At 37.5% G+C, this 22106-nt stretch overlaps 1 protein-coding gene across 4 annotated transcripts in view; it reads right to left on the reverse strand.

The window, feature by feature from the left end:
- The window catches only part of rai14 (retinoic acid induced 14), a 40566-nt gene extending 19622 nt beyond the window's left edge, over positions 1-20944 (reverse strand). For 2 of the 4 annotated variants that reach the window (XM_028024864.1, XM_028024862.1), the window contains exons 1-4: positions 20673-20944; positions 18572-18656; positions 1225-1355; positions 576-602 (exon numbers count right to left, since the gene is read on the reverse strand). In XM_028024864.1, the coding sequence (XP_027880665.1) occupies positions 576-602; positions 1225-1355; positions 18572-18607 (194 nt within the window). In that variant the 5' untranslated portion in view covers positions 18608-18656; positions 20673-20944. The other 2 variants (XM_028024863.1, XM_028024865.1) reach the window with 2 other exon arrangements.
- Between the last annotated feature and the right edge of the window lie 1162 nt (positions 20945-22106).

The raw sequence follows: 22106 nt of genomic DNA on the forward strand, positions 1-22106 counted from the left end.
AAGCACTTTCACTGTTTTAGGAAATACGAAGGAGCTGGATTAGTAATGATACCAAAACATTCTACTAACAATTTCTGTGTACCTACAGTTTTGATAGTCTTGTTCCACTGGGTTTCTTTGGAGCAATTACAGTTTTAAAATACTGCCTCATGCCCATGAATACAATAACTATCAAGCAGTATGTGAAGCATACGTACAAGAGGTCAATCAATACAATTCCCTTCCACCTCTGAGAGCAGAATGAAATAAATAACAACCAGTGTACATGCCCTGCCTCCCCTTACTGTGTACGTGTAGGATGTGCACATACAAAGAAGCATACAAGCTCCTCATGCCTTACAAATAGGTTTTATTACCATAGAGATAATCTATATGTGATCTGTAAAGAAGTTCAGTTCAAAACCATCACAATCATGTTGATGTATCAAAATTGTGAGTGTACATCCGTTTGAGCGGATATAGACAAAAGGTCAAGGATTAGTGCTGGCCATGAAATGAAAAGGCTGTGTGTTTGCAGCGGCTCATGAAAATCTGCATATTTGTTTCTCACTGCATCTGATCCTGTTTCCATGCACCTAGCTCTGTGTGAACTGCTCAGCACGCTGCAGAAAAGCAAAAAAAAAAAAAGGAGGTCAAATATGAACAACTTGAGTTTGTTGTGTTATCAACAAACTCAAGTGCTAAGGAAACAAGCTTCCCTGATACTGCAGACATTATTTACTTTTGAAACAATGAATGCGATCTAGGCTGCATGAAGGCCAATGTTTCAAGACATATTTTTAGGGATGCTCATTCATTTTTAATGTTGTGTGTTGGAGCATAAAAGCACTTTCATAAGCTAGTGACCTTGGAAATGCAGTTTTCTGTTGAATCCTTAATTAAAAAGAAAAACAAACAAACAAAAAAAAAACAGACTAAAAGTCTTGCAGTCCAAAGGACTTCCAGATAGTTCTTCGAGGCTGAGTCCAACATTGTATGCTCATTCTTCAGAAATCCCTCCCTGTCTATTATTATGTAAATGACTCCCTCTGAAGAATTCCTTTCTATGAGAAAAAAAATTAAACTAGAATGGGATTCTTGTGCATTAATTAAACAGTCATTAAAACATAACTGTATGTTTTTCCTGGTATAATGAGATTCCTGTGTTGATTTCTTAAAAGCAAAGGCACACAACCAAAGGACAAACAAAATCAAACCTAAGCAAATGATCAAAAGAAAGCTTACGCTGATTTCCCCTCGCCGTCCAGCTTCGCAGCATTGGCACCTTTCTTAGTGAGAAGGGACACAACTTTGTCCACCTCGCCATGCTCCACAGCAGCAAGCAGGCGCTCGTCGTTTTTGTTCCACTCGTTTACCTAAAGGACAATTTGAAAGAAAGAAGATAAGCCACCTGAATGAAACATAAAAATACACTATTCACAAAAAAACTATTACAAAAAACAGAATGTATTAAGTGGAAGTGAAAATGATGCAGGACTGCACATGACTATGTTTGAGAAAACAAGAAGTTCACAAAATAGGTCATGTTTTTGTTGACCTGGGAAATTAACCAGGATCAAAGTTGCTCAAAATGTTTTTCAGAAGCTCATGTCACACTGTCGTTTATATTGCAGAAGAGCTTCCCAATTATTGTTTTCACGCAAATATTTTACTGTATATTTTCTACCGTAAATATTAACAAACATCTGCCAATATTGAATGACATCTTTTCTTTTATTTTAAATAGGGTTAGGGTTAGAGTTGGGAAATTCTGAACTATATACTCTGATAAACTTTAAGAACTTCAATTAAAAAAAATGCTTCGGTTACATTTAGAGTTGCAAGGGATGCAAAATAAATGCGGCACCATCAAAATAATCTGCAATTTAATTCCAAATTCAAAATATTGTTTAAGCATAAGATGCTATTATTATATGCTGCTATGTTGAGGATGCGTTAATTCGCAAGTTTTTAACACATATATACCACATATAATAAATGAGTAAGGTGCTGTATGACAATGGGTTTTTTAATTCATGGGGTTTTTTCCTACCTTTATTTTAACTTCCTTGGAAGCTCTGACAATCTGTCACTGTGATTTAAACATCTGAAAATCTAAATAAATCTAAAGAACATCTAAAAGGCTAAGAAATCCAAAACCTGAGGAATAATTCTTTGAGAGAACAAAATGTTATTACACTCTGCTATTGCATGTACACGCCAACACGCACCATTTGTTTTCATATAGTGAGCACACACTGGGAAAAGTTCCAGAAAGAATGAGCTCTGAGCAACAACATACACAAACCAAACGGCCACATAATGCGTCACTGACGGGCCATTAACACCAAAACAAGTCATGGACTGGAAAGCTTTAAGGATGACCTCATTCACATCTCATGCTAAACACAGTCAAATAAAGTTTGTTGGAATAAAATACCACAGAGCAGAGATTTGGCATAGAAAAAAGTATGTAAAATTATTTGGAGAACTAAGTGAATAAAAGAGAAACTCCATTTGAAGTACTTTATGAAAGCAGGTTGAAAAAGAAGGAAAACTGAACCCTTGGCCCACACTGACTTGGTAACATAAGTTCATTAGTCAGCTCTCCCTGCAGCCACCTGTGCGTATTAGTCTGCAGTCCAGTATTAGTATCTGACCTGATAGCCCACTAACCTACACATGGAAGCTGGTGGAGCTCTGGCTCCATTGATGCATGTGCTGAAGCTTATTTTAGAAATAGCAAAATGCCAAGTTATCACTACAGGGTGTAAATAGCCTCTAGAGCAAACACCCAAGTGCGATCGCTGCAGTACATTTTGCATAGCTGGTGGAAACTGGAGGGCTATAAAAATCCCCTCAATCACTGGGACAGCTAAGGTGACCACCACTGACCTCTGCTGCCAAAGACACAAAGTCACTAATATGGAAAAGTGACATGAATACTGGAATTAAAAATATGGCTTGCAGAGGAGAATTTTCAAGTTTTGAATATAAGAGTCTCAAGTTTAAAGAGCTATACAGAAACAAACATGCCAGATGGATACGGTGTGAAAAAAAGGAAAGATATACGGAAAAGAGTCCCATGTCCACTGCCAAGTACAGCGGAGGATCTGTGATGCTGTGGGCTTGTTTCTCCCATGAGTCTGTGTGCATAACCATTATTCTTCTCAGATTACAAAGGAAAACAGACACTTGAGTTCATTCTCATAATCAATGAAAATGACTGCAGCTTTATCTCACTGACTAGCTGACTGGCCTCTCCCCAGGAAAAATCTCTACCAAAATAAAAGCATGAATTTCCATGCACAAATTAATCTGATAAATTTAAATGATTTATTAGATATAAAAACAATCTTCGTCTGTGCTCATCTCAGTTTCTACACCTAAATGATACAGAAAAGATGTGGGGTGAGTTCAAGGGAATAAAATACAGGAGGTGGCTGAGAACTCCGAAGAGATTTTGTACAACGCAATGGTCGCAGATCTATTTCTCTCTGTATGCTCTAACTTTGTGAAATTACACTAAAAGAGAAGATAGGTTGACGCCCTGTTGGCAAAAGCGGAGTTTCAATAGCACCAAAAAAAAACTAAGCTAGACTTCAACAGGAAAAAAAACAGGCACTTTTCTAAATAACCTCCCAAAAACAAGAATCTGTAACAATCAGTGGCAGGCAATGAAACACAACACAGTGGGAAATATCCCTGCTACACCTCCTTGTGGAGTACAGGTTTCTTTTCTTCCTCTGTCTGCCTGTAAAAAAATAAATAAATAAAGAGCCTCTTGATTTTTTAGTCATATGTTTGTCATTTACTGCAGAGGGCATGTTTCCCTAAATTGGTGAAAGTTTCCATAAGAATAAGGAAATCTGAATGAAATGTGGACATCTGAAATATATCCTGTGGGACATAAATAAAGAAACATCAAAGGAAATTTGTTTACAATATTCATTTGCTCTAATTGAAAAATATGCAGCGTTTGTTCAACAGAGGCCAACGCTCCCCTTATCTTGTTTTGTGGATACCAGGAAGGGCAGATCAAACGGCCTTTATGATCCGGAAATGGTGACAAAATAAACACACCCCCATAAACGACAGACTAATTAACACAGGGAGTTACAATAGGAATTGTTAATTTATACTCATTGTTCCCTCAACCTAAAACTTGTCCAACATTTTTTGCTTAATCCTAACTACTGTGTGCCTTATATGGCTCAAACCAATATACCGTACTGATATCCTTTAATACTGCATCTGATCCTGTAATGTTTGCATAACCCTGTCAGGAATAAATCAGTCTTAATCTTCTCATTTCCACAAGCTATCCCTTAAAATAAACTTTTCTTTGCCTGTGTATGTAAAGCACCCAGTCTGAGTGGGGACTTGTCAAGTTGATTTCAACCAATAAGTGATAAAACGTCAGCGACCAGAGAGGTCCTGTGCTCAAATGGTCATTTCTGGGAAAAATTCAGTCGTGCCTATTGAATTTTAAGTGATGTGAAATATATTGGTTATGTTTAACATGTAAAAATGGAGCTAAATATGCCATGAGAACAATGGAGTTTGTTGTTTCTTAAATCTCTTAAGAAGCAAAACTTGCTAACATAAAACAATAACAATACTCTGACTTATTAATTTAAAGAGTGAGCCAAACACAAAATTATGCAAATACTTTAATGTTAATTAATATCCAGTCTATCAGTAATACTACAGTATACTGGAAATATTACCTCATACATAAACAACACTAGCAGTACTATGTTCTTCAGCAACATTTGCTACCGTTTGCTGTTCATTCATAAGAATACACCTCTTCCAAACATCCATGATGATGTTTGGAAGCTGCAGATATACAGAAAAGAAAGAGACAAAGGAAACATACAAGGCCACCGGCCGTAACAGTGTGCTCTACAATTCTGCTTTTTATGTCATGTTTATGTTGCATGTTTTCTCTTTATCTATTTTCAAGTATTAGTTTATTAGAAGCTATGATAATTCAGAATAAGGTTTGGGCATCAGATTTATTTCCTTTAAAACTAGTTTGACATAAAAATCAAAACACTGATGAGATCCTCAGCATAAGCACTTATAGGGAAAAACTGAAGAACACAGTAGTATTGACCACGTGACCTTCCTGAACAAAAGAAATAACGGACAGTCAGGACGGAGCAGAATGACGTTGACAGCACCCAGCTACATTGCAGTAGACAGGTTTAAGTGGAGCGGAATGCGCTGCTCCACTTTCGGCCACATACAAAGTAAGTGTCATCTCTGGGAGGCTGATGAAAAAAATATATAATGTGCTGGCATAGACAGCGCAAAGCCAGCACAGTTTTCAACTAAAAAAAGAGATTTAACAATAGTTATTTCTCAGTTGGCTATCTTCATAAAGAAAAACATTGCAAACTTGAATATTTTTATTTTTGGAGAAAAAGGTTAGGGTTTTTGCTCATAATTATATATAGTATTTAAACCACATATCCTTAGAAGCTAACTGTTCAGATCAGAGTTTACCAGAAGGAAGTAAAATTCCCTTCCTCTGCTGCTGTCAGTTCTGTTTCCTCTTGTTCTGTCTTTCCCCCCTCACGCCTCTATTTCAAGTTTATCCCTGTCGTTCTCCTTTTGTACTCCACAGTGTGTTTACATTAGAATCGGGTGTGTGTTCCCTTTCTGTCCTCAGCCTGACGCTCATTAGGACACACAAAGAGTGAGCTGATAACACTAAGTGTTTCCTGTTTGTCCAGGCCTGAGGGCTGTCTGCGAGGACAAGCGAGTACAGAGCCACTGTGTATAAGGAGTAAAAAGGCAGTTCAAGGGTTTGGAAAGACATACTGAGAGAGAAAGAGATAGCAGAGAGCTTTAATTCCCACCGTTTGCAGTCTGTTTATTCTTCTTTAACCTTGTTCTTCCTGTTTTGCACTGACCCTTTTAATTAGAAAGTTATCAGTTCTTGGAAGATAAATAGAATTATGAAGGGGAACGACAAAAAAATACATGGTTGACTTTTATTATATTACAAGAAAAATATGAGAAGTGTGGTGTACATTTGTATTCAGACCACTTTTTTCCATAAAACCCAGTCCAATCAGAAGCCACCGAATTAATAAATTCATGACATGTGTGTGATTTAATATCAGTATAATTAGAGCAGTTCTGTGAAGACCTCTGAGGTCTGTTATTGATGGATAAACGGCATAATAAGCAGGTCAGGGAACAAGCAGTTCAGAGAAAAAATTGTGAAGATGTTTTAAGCAGGGTCAGATTATAAAGTAATATCCCGAGCTGTAAAAGCCCCAGGGTGCAATGTCCAGTCCATCATCGAAATCGAAAAGAGTGTGACAAACTTAACAAGACACAGTCATCTGTCTAAGCAAACAGGCCGAGCAAGCAGTTGAACTGAACAAATCCACAGGTCAGATTGGAACATCTGTCAGCTGGACAATTATTAATCGTTTACCTTACAAATCAGACATTTATGGAAAAAAGGTAGGGACCACAGCATGTATTATGTGGAAGATTAAGATTAAAACACCTTTCACACTGTGACACAATGTTGGCAGCATTGTGGTGTTTCTTCCACAGATAAATGAAAGGTCAGGGGTGATGAGACACCTTTCAGTAGATATTAAACCACACAGCCGTAACTGCAACTCAGTGTCTTAGATCAAAGCCTGTATTAGAATGTCCCAGTCAAAGTCCAGCCCTAAATCCAACTTAAACATTTACGTTTGCATAGGTTCTACAGCTATTTGCGTTGAAAGGTGTTTATGGATGCCTCACGTTCAAGGTTATTTATGAAAAGAAAATCTGGAAGTCATGTAACATTTTACTTCAATACTAAAAACAAAAACATTAGCAAGCATTCAGTGACTGAAAGAGATCATTCAATGCTTTTAATGTGGGATAGTTATTAAGTAATGTGACAAAAATTAACTCTAATAATTAATTTAAGTCATGTTAAGTCAAGCTTATTTTACCCCAATGGATTTATGTCCAGAAAATAAAACTAACACACGAAGCAAAGAAATTGGAGGGTTATTTTATAACTTTTATAAAAATGTAAATCTTTGTTTGTGTAAAACTAAAATTTTAATTCTGAAAATTGTTTATAAAGGATAAAATAATTGGTTATCATGACACATTTTTATGAAAATCAAGGACTTTCGGTTTGTCTGTGTGTGTCTAATCAAACATAGATTAGGAATAAAGAAGAAGTAATAACATACAATTCAGAAAAAAGACTGCCTGGGTTAAAAAGAAAGAATGTAAAAAAAAGACTAACAGATCTCCCTATATCAGCTAGATAAGAGCAAGAAAGTCAAAGCCATCCCAAATTACTTTGATAAGTCCTTTCATCTTTTATCAGGCGGTAGGAAAACAAAACACCATCCCCTTTTCTAAATCGCACACTAACCCACATTTGTCTTTTAGAGAAGTAAGAATTATGTAGTCTATGGGATTTAATGAGAATGTAAAGTAGGTTAGACAGGAGTTAAGACGCAGCCATAAAAAGATTTACTTCCACAGAGGGGGAACATGGATGCAGGTTGAAAAAGCCTAAGAGACCAAGGAGTGAAGTACTGAGAGAAAACGGAAATGAACAAAAAATGTGCAAGCTGTATAGAATAAAACATGAAAGTGATAAGAAGCCAGAGACTAACACATGTACAGTATCCCCACCCCCTCCCTTCATCAGTGGTTGCTGTTCACTTCAAACCCCTTATCTGCTGCAAAGCTGATGCTCGAATCTCCTGGAACAAAACATCCTTTCTGTCGGGCTACAGCTGAAACTGCTTACTGCTCTGTGTACTACAAACACCCACTCACACATACACACACCGCGACAGTTTAGAGTCTGAAACCAAGAATAAAAGAGTAAGCACTCTGAAAAGTTAAACAAAGACCAGATGGTTGCTCTTAGAATGAAAGATGTTGCCATCTACTTCACAATGCTGGCCAATGTAGGCCCCCAGTTAGATGATGAAACAAATTCAGATCATGGGAACATTGTTCCCCATCTGAGAAATGGACAGTATGTCTACCTGAGCCTCCCTCATAAGGTGAACTAGTGAACCTTACATGAAACGACTCACGGCTGTTTCTACTGTGGAATTCCCGATTGACAGCAAACAAAAAGGAAGAAGCTGAAAAATCAATGCAGCCAAACCAAATAAGTTGTGGTTTTCATTCCAAGCATTCCCTCTCCTTGCCAGAACTTGGTCCTCACATTACCCACAATGCAACTCAACCACTAATAATCAGGTTAGCCATCTGAACGTGTCATACTCAATGCGGTTATTGTTACCACAACCCACTAGAATAAAGCTGATACAAGGAAAAATGACCAATTTTTTTTAAAGCTAATACATTCTTTTTGCACTAAATCGTGACTATTAACTTATGTAATTCACAGAATCATATCTCATGCTCTGGGAGGTGTGTTTTGAAGCCAGCATTCAAATGATTGTTTGATTGTTTTCCAGAACATCACTCCATCTTTGCCTAGGGTGTTTACCTGAAACTTCCAAATAGAATATTTAAGGGGTTTTTCCCTCTGTGCTGAAGGATTACATCAGTCTAAAAATGTATTTCTTTTTTGCAAAGTAATTTGAGTCTCTTAATATTTCATTTGACAGTCTCAACAAAAACATTTATTTAACAATGACTTCTTACACTGGTAGCACACACAAAGGAGGCTGTAAAATAAAAATTCAGCATATAATCACATTGAATATTTATTTGAAGGTCTTTGCTCATTTGGGAACAGTACCAGAAACACATCAAGACAAAAGAAATATAAACATTTTCCAACAATAAAAAGATCTGTGTCATGAGGATTCCCCCCTCATTAGAGTTAGTGTGCATATTCAGTGATGCATCTATCAGACCTTCCCTGGTCAATACTAATTTATACTTTTTTTGTCGTTTGACCTGACAATTTCTATTTGAACAGTTCAGATACGTTTTTTTGTTTTTTTTTAAACACAAAAAAACAAAGAAATTTGCTGCAAGTTCTTGGATAAAGGTAGCCATTTTTTTCATAACAACAGTAAATTCAGGGATTTTAAAATTATCCTTTTTATGAATCAGAGAATTCCCCTCTTACATTTAACTGAGTCTTAATTAAAACCCACAAAGTGGATCAAACACATGTTCCCTGTTCATGTTTTTAGAGACTAACAGTGGCAGGAGGTCTTAGCAGGAGGTCCTGTTCAATGAACAGAGGGAAAAAATTGATTTATCAGTATCTGAGTTGTTGATGCAAAAAAAAAAAAATTAAAACAGAAAAAGCATCTAAAGAAAATGACGACTAAAAATTATATAAAAAACAGCAGGGCAGCTGTATGCAGTGCTTTGTAATTAAATGCAGATAGAAGGAGATTTTTATTTTATTTGAAACATCTCCGTCTGGATTTGTTTTGACAGATTATTAATTCATTCCTGCATTCTTCCATCCATCTATCTGCATAATCCTGTTAGGGTTTTGTCAGTAGGGACCAGAAAACATTTCCAGCAGTCAACATGCAAGAGTATTCCCTGATCAGGTTGCCAGTCCATCACAGATGCAACAGAGGAGAGGGAACATTAAAATCAAGCCATTATCCCTCAGCTCCTTCTCTTAACTAAAGAAATAACTCTTGAGAAACTCATAAATAAGATTAGTTGTGGGCTTGTAATACTTTTTACTCTTCTCACATATATTTGAGGTAGTTACTGTGCATAAATTACACATTTAACATTGTCACTTCCACAGTAAATGGCAAAAGAGGCTTAGAAATGATCTGCCTCGTAATTCCAGCATACAGCTGAAGGATTGATGCACATGTCCAATGTTACCATTATGGGTGCAGTTAAAAAATAGCCTCACACAAAACTTCCTCAAGATACAAATAGCCTCCTCGGCTCTATAAATAAACACTGCTGGGCTTGGAAAGCAACCAGTCTCATTATACTCCAGGGTTGATTATAAAGTCACTGGAGAAGGGGGGAAAAACACTGCAGCGCTCATTTAAGTCAAGATAAGGCAGGAACTTTGAAAATACACACACACACACCCAGCATAGCACAAAGCAAAGCACTAGAGTCCAATTAAAACAAAGCACTATACAGACTCATTGGTCCTTGTGTCAAGCTGAAAGGAAAACATTAAAAAAAAGGAATTTGGCCTGCTAAACAGTTCCTGAGTTGTTTCCATAAACCAGCCTGTCACCTCTTACACCACAAAGAACTAAAATCTCCACTTTTAAGCATTTTCTGATACAGTGTGTTTTACGTAAAGGAAAGCTTTAGTTCTTCCAGTTGAAACGGGTCTCAGCATCCATCAATCCATCCATCTCTTGATGTAAATGCAGGCCACGTTGCTCAAAACGTTCAAAGTCATTCACCATCAGTAAATCAAACTTTGGCCTTTGAGTCTGACTGCTTTGCTTAGTTCAACAAGGTGTCTTGTTTACAGCCTTTCTTTCTTCAACATATTCATGTTCTCCACTGTTACAACTCTATAATAGTCCTTCAGGTTATCCTCTAAAGAGTCTTTAGGCCTAAATATTCCCCTTCTGCTGTGGTGCTATGCAAATGTGTGTTTACATGTGTAGCACGGTAATGCTACTTTGGCGAAATTTCAAAAATACGTGGAATAATCTGTTATGTTAGTGTCTCTTGGTTGTTTTAGTGCAGATATTTCATTTTACTTTGGGTTAAACTGATTAAGCAATATGTCTCCAGGAAGTAGTTACAAATCTGTAACCACAATGAAAAGCAAATGGCAGCAGCGAGTCTTTCACTACCTTGTTCAAATAACTACATTTACAGCAATGCTAGTATAAAGACATTCTACGTTTTATACCATAAAAGAACTCTAAGCAGACAAGTACTGTCAAAATAATTCTTCCACAATGTATAGCACAGTGGCCTCTCAAGAAACATCCACAAACAAATCTGCATGCAAATATGAGCAGACAGCAGCAGTACGCCCATCTCCCACAACATTGAGTATATTTGCTGATGTGCAGGTTTCTTGGTTGAAGTTCTGGAGTTCATATAAACAGGTGATAAAAAAAATGTCCCACAGGCAGTTCTTGCTTTAATTGGATCCATGTTCAAGGACTCCCCGAGTCATTTTTACCATGTCTCCCCTTGCTCTTCATTTAACATACAGCTCACATCTGCATTTACAACATTCTTCAGGGATGTTAAGAGGGCAAATTCAAGTGAGTCCTTTGCATGTTAAGCAATTAATAAATTGGATATACAAAGTGCAACATATTACAATACAAAACTCAGGTTTTCAACTTTTAAAAAAGAAAGGTACAAAAATGTTTGGAAACATGTCCCCTGTCAAATGTGGGAAAGACTAAAAGCACATTCCAAAGTTTTCCACCCTTTTCAAAGACTGTGCAGGAATCCTGACTGAATGAAGCAAGGGTCATAAATATCCGATGGGCTGCTATATTCCTGTTGACGATTGATGATGACATGGACACACACCCTTCCTCCACCTCCTCTGCCACGACGTTGCCCCAGAGGTTTCACTGTCCCTAATGCCCTTCCAATGCCCCCAGACAGAATAAATCATTGCATGCCAACTAAAGTCAGATTTGGCCAAACCAAACACACTTATGTCGGAACAATACAAGTTGAACTTTCAAGAAAAAAATATATATCTAACTAGACATATCTGAAATTGTAATGGATGGTGTTTTTCCCCCCGATTTTTTTCTCTCATGATTCCTTGATGTGCCAAACAGAGAATCCTGAGAAACTGAGGCTCAATGTTTTTTATCCAAACATTACACAAGGCACTGTATTTTTTTTTTTAAGAAATGTTTTCAGATGATCAGCATGTGATGTTCTGCTCTGTTCTGCTCCAGTTCACAACAGACACATTTCATAACTCCTGATAAGGAGGACTCCATTCCTCAGATGTTCACATAAACAAATTGATAGCCTTTACAATTTTAAGATGCCACAAATTGAGCCACACAGTGAATACACAGTTTAGGGTTTATTGTCTTGATTAACTGAAACCATAAAGCAGCTGTGGGGCGTGAGAGGAGACAGCATAATCCACACATCGATTAGACACAGTGGAGATGATAAAGGGGAGGGTGTGTGTGTGTGTCTGCTGTGGTTACTAATCTATGCATGAGTTTGTCTGTGTGTAAGCCTCGAGTAATCCTGCTAAGTCTAGCAGCTGGGGGAGCAGGTTCAGCAGTGTGATAGGATGGAGTGCAGGTTGAGTATGTATCCAAATCACAATGCAGACAAAAGCAAAATGACGATTCAGTAAATTTCTAGTGTGTACATGTTTCTTCTCAACAGCACAGCTAATTATGTTTATCTAATGGCCACAAGGGAATGGAATAAGTATGTTGTACAACATTTTTAGCTTATCACGCATAAGTCATCCAGCAAACAGTTGTGAAACAGATTTTGGTAAGATTACTATGATTTTTTAATTAAAATCCACAAATGCTGCACACTAAAAATGATGTGTAAAAAGCATTAAAATAGCTTCCTTTATTATAAAATGCCATCTTTAATTTCAGTAGATTTGTAGTGTGCAATGTTTCCAATAAAATATATACATCAAAAGAGTTTTGTCCTAATTTACATATATTTAAAATTTCTAGAAGAGTGGTTTTCGAAAAGCAGGATACAAAATGTAATTTTTCTATGAATAATGCAATGTGTGTGTGTGTGTGTGTGTGTGTGTGTGTGTGTGTGTGTGTGGGTGTGTGTGTGTGTGTGTGTGTGTTTTGTTGATTATCAGTAACAGGAGCAGGATATAGGTCATTTGTTCTCTGGCAAAACTTGCTGCTAGATCATTGGATGTTTGGGATTCCCCTCACTATGAAATTAAAATTAAATCTAAAAACGTGATTAAAAAAAGATGTCCATTTTCTGTTGAAATCAACATTTTCAAGAAGATTTTAGTTTATCAGAGAAAATCTCACCCTTATTTTTTTTTTTTAATTTACACTCTGGATCACCCAAAGTTGCCTAAAGGTTACAAATATTCTGCAGAACGCACTCGAAACACCTCTGGTCCATAACTTTTAATTCTAACTTTAAAGGGACGAAGACCTTTTCTATTTGCCGCTCTTCAAAATGGGACAGACAAGAGGACTGGCATTTCAGGTGAAGCAAATGTGTGTCTATCTTCAATGGACAAGAAATGGCTACAAAAATTAGATATTTTGCCAGAGCAAAATGTAAACAACTGGAACAACAAACATGTTAAAATATAACTTAACTGTGGTTTATCACACCTGAGTTCACTTTCTCTAGCCACAACCAGGCCTGATTATTGCCACACCTGTTCTCAATCAAAACACCTCTTAAATGGGACTTTTTTGACACTTTTTCAGGAGGTTATCTTGTTATCTTGTACAATTGTGTTCAAATGAAAAACTTAACTGTTAATCATTTATAAGTTCACATTTCATAGTGATTTAAAAAAAAAAAAAAAAAACCTTAGAAAAACAGTTACATGCATCACTGCAAAAAGTTGGTCTAAACCACTGAGGCAATATTTATTATTGCTCCTAAACTGCAACAAGATGCAGGAAACTGTAAAGGATCCATGTGAGAGGCTCTTTTATATATGCATAACCATATTACTTGATTTCCGACTGTGGTCACTCTTGCAGTTCCAAGAATAAGAGAGTCGTAAAAGTGCAGGTCATGTTACTTTCATTACTGTTGATTGAAGCAGCAGATAAAAAGTAATGTAATGTAGGGCTGGAATAAATAATGTTCTTTTTCTTTGCAAAGGGATATCTTTTAATACAAATGTACTTAATTACTCTTCCACTCTTCAGATAATTTATGGATAAATTCTGTGCTGGACAGAGCAAGAATGCCTGCAAGTCTCTCTATGGCTATTTGCCAAACTGATTCCCAGAATCCAGATTATACTGTCTGTGTCTGTTAAACACTGCTCCATTTCCACCAGACTCGCAGAGGCAGACACAAACAGAGAAGCTCATTTCGCTGTTTGTTTGCCTTTGTACGGTAATCCAAAATAATACACAAATCTACAAACTAGAGCAAATTCAGAACAAAGGAAAATGTACCAAAAGAAAAAAAAACACACTTTTGTATGGAAATGACTTAACAGAGCTGACAAACAGAAGACATTCACTGAGACACACTGAAGAATTCCTCTGATATACTTTGTCCTTGCATAACAACACACCTGCTCAAAGTTTCTGATAAACCAACCTCCCTCATAGGTTCTGGTATGCACAGAATTTCAGTGGGAAAATACATTTAGTCAAAGGTCAGTCCACAAGACGTGTATGATGACTGTGGGACCGTGCTCACTTAGCCAGCTGTCTTCTCATCTAATCTGGGCAGAAAAAAATTAAATTGGACAAAGCCGCCAACCTAAAGCGTAGGCAGCCTTTTCACACTCTGTAGCTGAACAGCACACAGTCCAGCATTAGTGAAAGCTGATTTACTAATTCTGCTCAATGTTTACAGCAACTATGCATTGTTCTTATATTAAAGGTATTATCTCAAAATCAAACATATTGCTAGGCAGAAATATGATGAAATGTATAACATTAGTGCAGGTAAATTGAAAATTGATAATACAATAAAATATGATTTTGTTTTTCTCTTAAGCTTGTTCAACCTTGATAAAGCATAAAAAATATAATCAGTAATAATCATTAAAACACTCCACCTGCTGTGGAAGTTAAAGCTAAAGACTTAGAGTTAGCCATTTTCAGCATCAGTGAAAAGTCATTAAAGTGAAGTCAGAGGAAACCCAGAGATTTTAAAAGGCATATAAAAGCCAAAGCTGTATTTTCTATAATATGTTGTGAGAAACAGAGAGAGGGAGAGAGAGACATAAGAAGAGAGAGAGAGAGGCTGCATTTTCAAATTCTACTAAATCTCTGTCTAGAATTTTGCAATTTGCTGTATTTACATTAAATCAGAAATTTAATTAAAATTATGTGCGAATAAGCATGTTCTCACTTATATCATTAAAGTCATCAGGTTTTTGCATGATGCACTGATAATGTTCCCTGTCAGACACGTGTGGAGGTAAAACAACAAAATTAATTGAAATGAAATGCTTGATATGAATATGAATATAAGTCTATTTTAAAAAAAATTATAAAACCCAGACTAAATATGTATGTTGATATGAAAATCCTTAAAAAATAAGTCTATTCCATAATACAAGTCTATTAGTTCATGTTTGAAGCCCAAATATGAGAAAAATCAATTGATTTATTTAGACCTCCAAAAAAAAATATGGTCTTCATGACGTTAAAATAGCAAAACTCGTTTAATTTTTAATGCAAAAACATGTTATATGCATCATTAAAAAGTTTTGTTTGTGCTTATGTAGCAATTTCCATTTTTCACTGAAGAATTAATTTGACTGGATTCACCAGGCCTCTGGTTTGATAGCTGCCTGGGCCCGGAGTCGTCTGACTGTGAATTAATAAATGGATCCAGAGCTTTTGCTGATACAAGTAGAAATCTATTCTAACCAGAGTCGTCTGATATACAAGTAGACTTGAATTATGTTGTGCTCTCCCTGGTAGTCATTTAAAAAACCCCAATGTTATTTTCTACTGTTATCACTGCGCTGTTATCCGTCCATATCGCTTACAAAAATAACACATCTTGTTCTCTCCCACAGTCTCCTGCTTTTTAAATGTCTGCTCCGCTTGGACCTCATGTTGTGGAGGTGTTCAAGTGAAGCCTTGGCAGCTTGTTTGACTCAGTTCACTGTGTTGGAAGAGGGCACTTAGTGTGAAACATTTCATTAATTTCTAAATCTCAGCCACAGACTCCAGTGCCAGTTATCTGGCTGGGAACATGTTTACTTAATCAAAAAGCTATTTACAATGGTGCTGGGTTTCTATTATTTTGTAAAAGGAAATAAATAAAGGGTTTGTTTTAGGGTGGTAGTGGAGGTCGGGAGACGGATAAATTCCTAAGTAATCTGTCATTGACACACAAAACCTAAAATAGAACCCATGGGATGTTTTCTTTCTATTAAAGTGGCTCTGGTTCTCTATAAAAAAACTGTGGAATGACTATTGGCTAGGATAAACACATTACCCTGTAAAACCTTTTTGTCTTTATAAATATCCAGTCATTTAAATTATGTAAGAGTGGACCGCAAAACTGGCAAGATTTTACTCCAATAAAAAGACTGATTTTCAATGAAAAACAATGTCTCTGATGTTTTATCTAAAAACTGATGACTGAATGTTATGTAGTTTGTCAGTGTAGAAGCAGATGGATATATTTTCTGAACGTCAAGTGGATCTTAAAAGTTTACAGAAAACTGCTGCAAGACGGGTTTTTTTTTTTTTTTTACATGACTCACGTTGAAGCAATTCTACTGTTGATTTAAGATATGCTTGGACTCACAATGTATGAAAAAATTTAACCCCTTTTCATTTTTAACAGGCAGTTGGAAATTTCATCCCTTTTACAAAATTCCCAGTTCCAGCACCAGAAAGGTAACCCCAGAGCATGAAGCTGCCATCACCATGTTTCAGTGAGGGTATGATCTGCACAGTGCTGTTTTTGTCAAAAAAATACCTTTTGGGTTGAGGGGGGGGAAAAAATCATCTTTGGTTGAATCAACACATTTTCCTCCTGGTTTTGAAAGATTTTCAGACCTGCATGTTTTCTTTTAGAGAAATACACACTGGTTGAAACCTAATTTCTTAGTTCAGACAAAGGGACATTCAACCAGTATATCAGGAAGTCCTGCAGCTCCTCCAGAGTTGCTGTGGCCATGCTGGCCACCTTTCTGACTAAGGTCTAACTTGAGTTTTTCTGATGTGCCACAGATGTTTTGATATAATGCCCTTCTCCTGACAGATACCTTTAAACAATTCCATCGTTTCTCTGTTACCTCTAAAAAGCTCTAGGTAAAGGATATAAATGTGAAAGAAATCCTACAGGACAGCTGAATTGTACTTCCTTTAATCAAGTTCTCTTCTTTATTTTATTTCTTGTATCGTTTTGACCTAATGTGTTACTTCATTTTTAAGTTGCATAATGTAACTTAAGTGAACTATTGCATAAGCATAGTGAAAACCATCACCATACTTAACCTGAAATCACAACACTATCTTGTTTTTTTTCTGTAAAAGATTAAAGTACTACTGCTTCTATTTTAGTTTCCTTTGGCAACTACTGTCCACATTGTATCATGTTAATGTTTGGATATAAAAATAATATGTTTCAAAAAGCAGCATCAACAGTTCTGTGAGCAAATGCGACAATGTGCGAGTGGGTGGGCTGCAAAGGCATGCCTAACGTGGCATCAGTTGCGTTTCCAAGCAACATCGACATCCACAGGTCTTTCTGTTCCCCTCTCCTGCCGCCTACGACTGACTGGTTTCATGAGGACGAATGTTTTGCTTCAGCACCAGCTCAACCTACTGAGAACTACAACCCAGATTATAGCAGTAAAACGGTTAAGTAGTAAAAGTGGAAGTAGAATTCGTTTTACTGGTTAAGAGGGAACTATTTGACGTTACCATCGTGCATTGGACATTTGCGAAAACAATGGACACTATTGTACTCCTCCACAAAGCTGACTCGATTTGCAAAAAGTTTACAAATTTCAAGCAGTGGCTGCACAGTGATTGCAACATGTGGGGCCGCAGGCTTTTTCCCTCAAACAGCAATCAAGGCTCCACTAATGCTTTGCTGTGTGTTTTGGGGATAACTATGAAAGGAAGGGTGTACTCCATCTAATTCCTGTTCTGCTGGATAGTTTCTCCCACATGCCATTTAAGCAGAGCGCCCCACACACTTCTAATCTCCTGGAAACTGTCTACATAAACCAAATGTGCCTTTTACTCAGCCTTCTTTGACTCCTCTATATCTGACACACCTTCCATCCCCCACAAAAAAAATGTTTTGGGTTTTTTTTTTCTGTCAGAATCACAGACTTTTCCTGTTAGCTGTTTGGCTCTGTGTCATGAGGGGTCAACATGACAACAGATGATTCAGACGGTGTGGAGACGCCTCACTTCCTGTGGCTGTAAGAGAGCATGTCAAACCCGAACCAAATGAATGACTGTACCAACAGGGAGAAATTCCTCCCTAAAGACTGATTCATAGTGTACGGGATAAGATCCTGGCCTGGAATAGTGAGCAGTTTAAGGAGTTGTTGCGAACTTTGTGGGACAAGCCCGGTGTATAAGTCTGTATCCTGTGCCATAAATAACTGCTTTGCCTTGCCAGGATGTCAAAACGTCTAATGACATGCACCGTATGAACTGAAAAGCTGCTACACAAAAAAGAAATCAATCATGGCAAACTTTCTTTGGTTTATAAGAGCTCTATGGGGAGCTCCAAATGAAATACACAGACTTCATCAATAAAGAGTATTTATTTACCCTTCTACCTCAGTTTACTTTTTCTACCAATAAGCCATAGGTTGCTGTTGGCCTTAAAGATGAGAGATTCTGCCAGAAAAATTCTTCACGATTTCCTTGAGCCAAACATACACAGACAGTGAGTCAAACCACTCACAGAATTATACATGTGCACACACACAGTTTATACAGTCAGGAACATATGTCTGAATACTTACATCAGTTTTCCTAAACTTGGCTTTAAGGCTCTTCATGTTAAGTCTGATCCATGCAGTCAGTCATTCGAATTGCTTCGCTGATCTCCTGCAAAGAACAAAACACAGATGTTTAAACACGGCCTCAGTGACGCTTCCTCCTATTTTAACTGTGACTCTGAAGATTTCTGACTCATCAAGTGCTTCGGGGATGTTTCTTCCACAAGGTAACAATGAATATGAGTTCAAAATATATCATGCTTCAGCGGTGAGCCACGAGTTTCACATTGAGTAAATCAACACAGTTTTTACGACACTACAATGTCTAAAAATGACAGTTTCATTAACAAAAAGCTCAGTAGGCAATAAACCTGTTTAATATCCAACTATTTCACCTCAGTTAATAAGCAACTGTGGCTGAAAATTCCATTTGTCCCAAAAAGGATGTTATAAATCACAAAAAATCTCCAGGGAACCAAAGTTTTGTTTCCTAAGTGCCTCAAGCAGTTTTCAGTTCTTTAAGCATCCAAGCATGTTAATTACTTCAGCAACAGGGTTTAATTTCAACTAAGAAGCAAAAATACAGTGCCTTGCAAACGTACTCTAACTCCTTGTGCTTTTCCTTATTTAAAAAAGAACATTAAAAACCAAAAACATCGGCTTCAGTATAGAGCATTTTGAAGTCTATGCTGCATAGACGTCAATATATCTTAAATGGATGTTTTGTCTTGAAACAACACAAAAGAATGCATAATTATGAAGTGGATCAAAAGAGGTTGATTTGGTTTTTTTTTTTTGCTTTCTGATAAAAAAATATTAAAAAAGTGTGGCATGCATTCCCACCACTCAACAAGACATGGACATTTTTGCCAATTTCTCTTTGCAAAATAGCACAAGTTTAGCCGGGGTTGAAGGAGAGTGTCTGTGAGCATCACTTTCACAGATTTTTAACTAGATTTAGATCTGAACTTTGACTGGACCATTCAAACATAAATATGATTTACTAAAGCATTCCACTGCAGCTCAGTGTCCTGCTGGAAAGTGAACTTCCATCAGACTCTCAAGGTTTTTCCTGTCCTGTACTGAGCTGCACCATCCATATTCCCATCAGCCTGTCTCTGCTAATGAACAGCATGCCCACAGCAAGATACTGCCTCTACCGTACCTCACTGAAGGTTTAGCAGGTTAAAGGTGTTGTGCTGCAGGGCCACCTTTTCCACATGTTTTGTGTGTAGGACAAGAAGACCATTTCTGAGCACCTTTCCATCTCTCATTTATATCTATATGCATGTCATAAAGCACGAACTAGAGAGAGCAAATGTATCCAACATCCATCCATCCATTTTCTGTGCACCCTTGTCCCTAATGGGGTCGGGAGGGTTGCTGGTGCCTATCTCCAGCTACGTTCCAGGCGGGAGGCGGGGTACACCCTGGACAGGTCGCCAGTCTGTCGCAGGGCAACACAAAGACATACAGGACAAACAACCATTCACACACAAACACACACCTAGGGAGAATTTAGATAGACCAATTAACCTAACAGTCATGTTTTTGGACTGTGGGAGGAAGCCGGAGTACCCGGAGAGAACCCACGCATGCACAGGGAGAACATGCAAACTCCATGCAGAAAGACCCCGGCCGGGAATCGAACCCAGGACCTTCTTGCTGCAAGGCAACAGTGCTACCAACTGCGCCACTGTGCAGCCCATGTATCCAACAATACAACTCATATCAAGAAGAAGCAGCAGAATACCATTACTTGGCAAAATAAACGCAAAACATAACAGACGTGAGGTAAAATGTGTCAAGAAGGGAGAAAAGTGGCTCTCTTATCAAAGTTCAAGAGACAACAAGCAACTACGATTACAGTTTCCCGGTCCCTACATGAAGTATGTGAACCGTTCAAAGCTGCAACTCGTCTCCCTCTGAACACATCCAATATATGAGGCGTGCATCCCTGTACAGTACCGAGCTGGATCAGGTTAAACGCCGTGGGATTGAACGGGAGCTTCTTTGAGGCTCCGCTGAGATTTACTTACAATTAGTTATGAGCGGTTTGGTTAAAGCGATGTCCGCAACTACAACTAAATTACCCAATGTGGTTGTGAAGCCATTAGATACTTACCTTACCGTGTTGGACTCACACGGACAAATAAAAAGAGACAGCAGCTTTCTTTCTGTCTTTCCTCTTTTCAGGACAAAAACTGATCAGCTCTTGAACAACACAGACAACAGCGAGCGGCGGTGAAGCCAAATCAACGCGGAGGATGCATTTAAAAGCTACAAAAGAAATAGTCCGAGACAACACGGTGGTTCCTCTCGGCCCGCATACATTAAAAGTTGAGCCGTTCGTGGACTCCGTCCCTCCTCTGGCTCGGGACTGAACTCAACGGCTGCCTCGGCTTGAAGCCGGGTTTAGGACAGTGACGTCACGCCCCCCGTTCTCCATTGTGTCCCATTCATTGCTGTTAAAGGAGCATTCCGCCAAAAAAAATTTGTTTTTTTTTTAAATCCCACAGGACCAATAAAGGCGACAAGTTTAATTCCTGAAGGACCCTAGTGATTTACAAGACTTATGTGATTTTTTTTTTTTTTTTTTTGCAAAGAGGCTGTCAGTTTAGATATTACTCAGTTCCTACAACACATAAAAACAGTACAGTACATTTCTAGGATCACCATTTTCTTTCTCTTTCTCTTTTTAAAAAATCGACATTGTTACCAATTTTGAGTTTCTTTTAGTCTAGTCGCTGTTTAATTGTTTCCTGTGTCGCTAGAAAGTTTTCAAATGGGTGACCAGCTGGACACCACTATTAATTTGGTGACGTCACAGCAAAATAAAGAACCATGCGGTCTTATACAGAGGGGTGCTGGGCAGAGTGTGACATGGACATATAGTGGCATGCTCTGATGGAAATGCCTTTGCCTACATTAAATTTAAATTGCACAAATAGAGAAATGTAATGGGTAGAGATGGAGGTGTTTGTCAGAATATTAAATGTATTGGTGGTGAATGTTTAAAACAACAAAGCCTGACCAAATAACTGTACATTACAACACACAAAAGAGGTGCGATAATGAAAAAAATAAAAAAGTAAAATAAAATAAAGAGAAAAAAGTTATCAATGTTAGAGATTGTTCACTTGGGGCAAGTAAACTCAAAGATAGGATGGTTATCCCTCTTGATCCTTTTTTCGCTGGAAGTTTATCCAAATAAACTTATTCTCATTCTTTTCCATAATTGTTTTCTTAGATCAGTTAGGCAACTTTTTACTTAATGCCCTAATTCTGATGGTTTGGAATTGCAATTCGGCTTGGATCCAATTGTACTTTGTCTTTGGATTAAATCTGACCAGATCTAATTGAATAAATGTAACAAAGTTTGTAAAATGTCCAGAGATATACATCTTTCATTTGTTATTTAGGATTGACCAAACATGCATTCGCAACATGGGCCAATTTCTATTTATTTTCTGTTCACTTTTTGTGCAATGTGTCACATGACTGAGCTTGTTCATACATTTAAAAAAATAAATATATTGTGCTCTTTGGCTTTTCCACT

Source organism: Xiphophorus couchianus, chromosome 8, assembly GCF_001444195.1.
Source record: "Xiphophorus couchianus chromosome 8, X_couchianus-1.0, whole genome shotgun sequence".
Taxonomy (NCBI): Eukaryota; Metazoa; Chordata; class Actinopteri; order Cyprinodontiformes; family Poeciliidae; genus Xiphophorus; species Xiphophorus couchianus.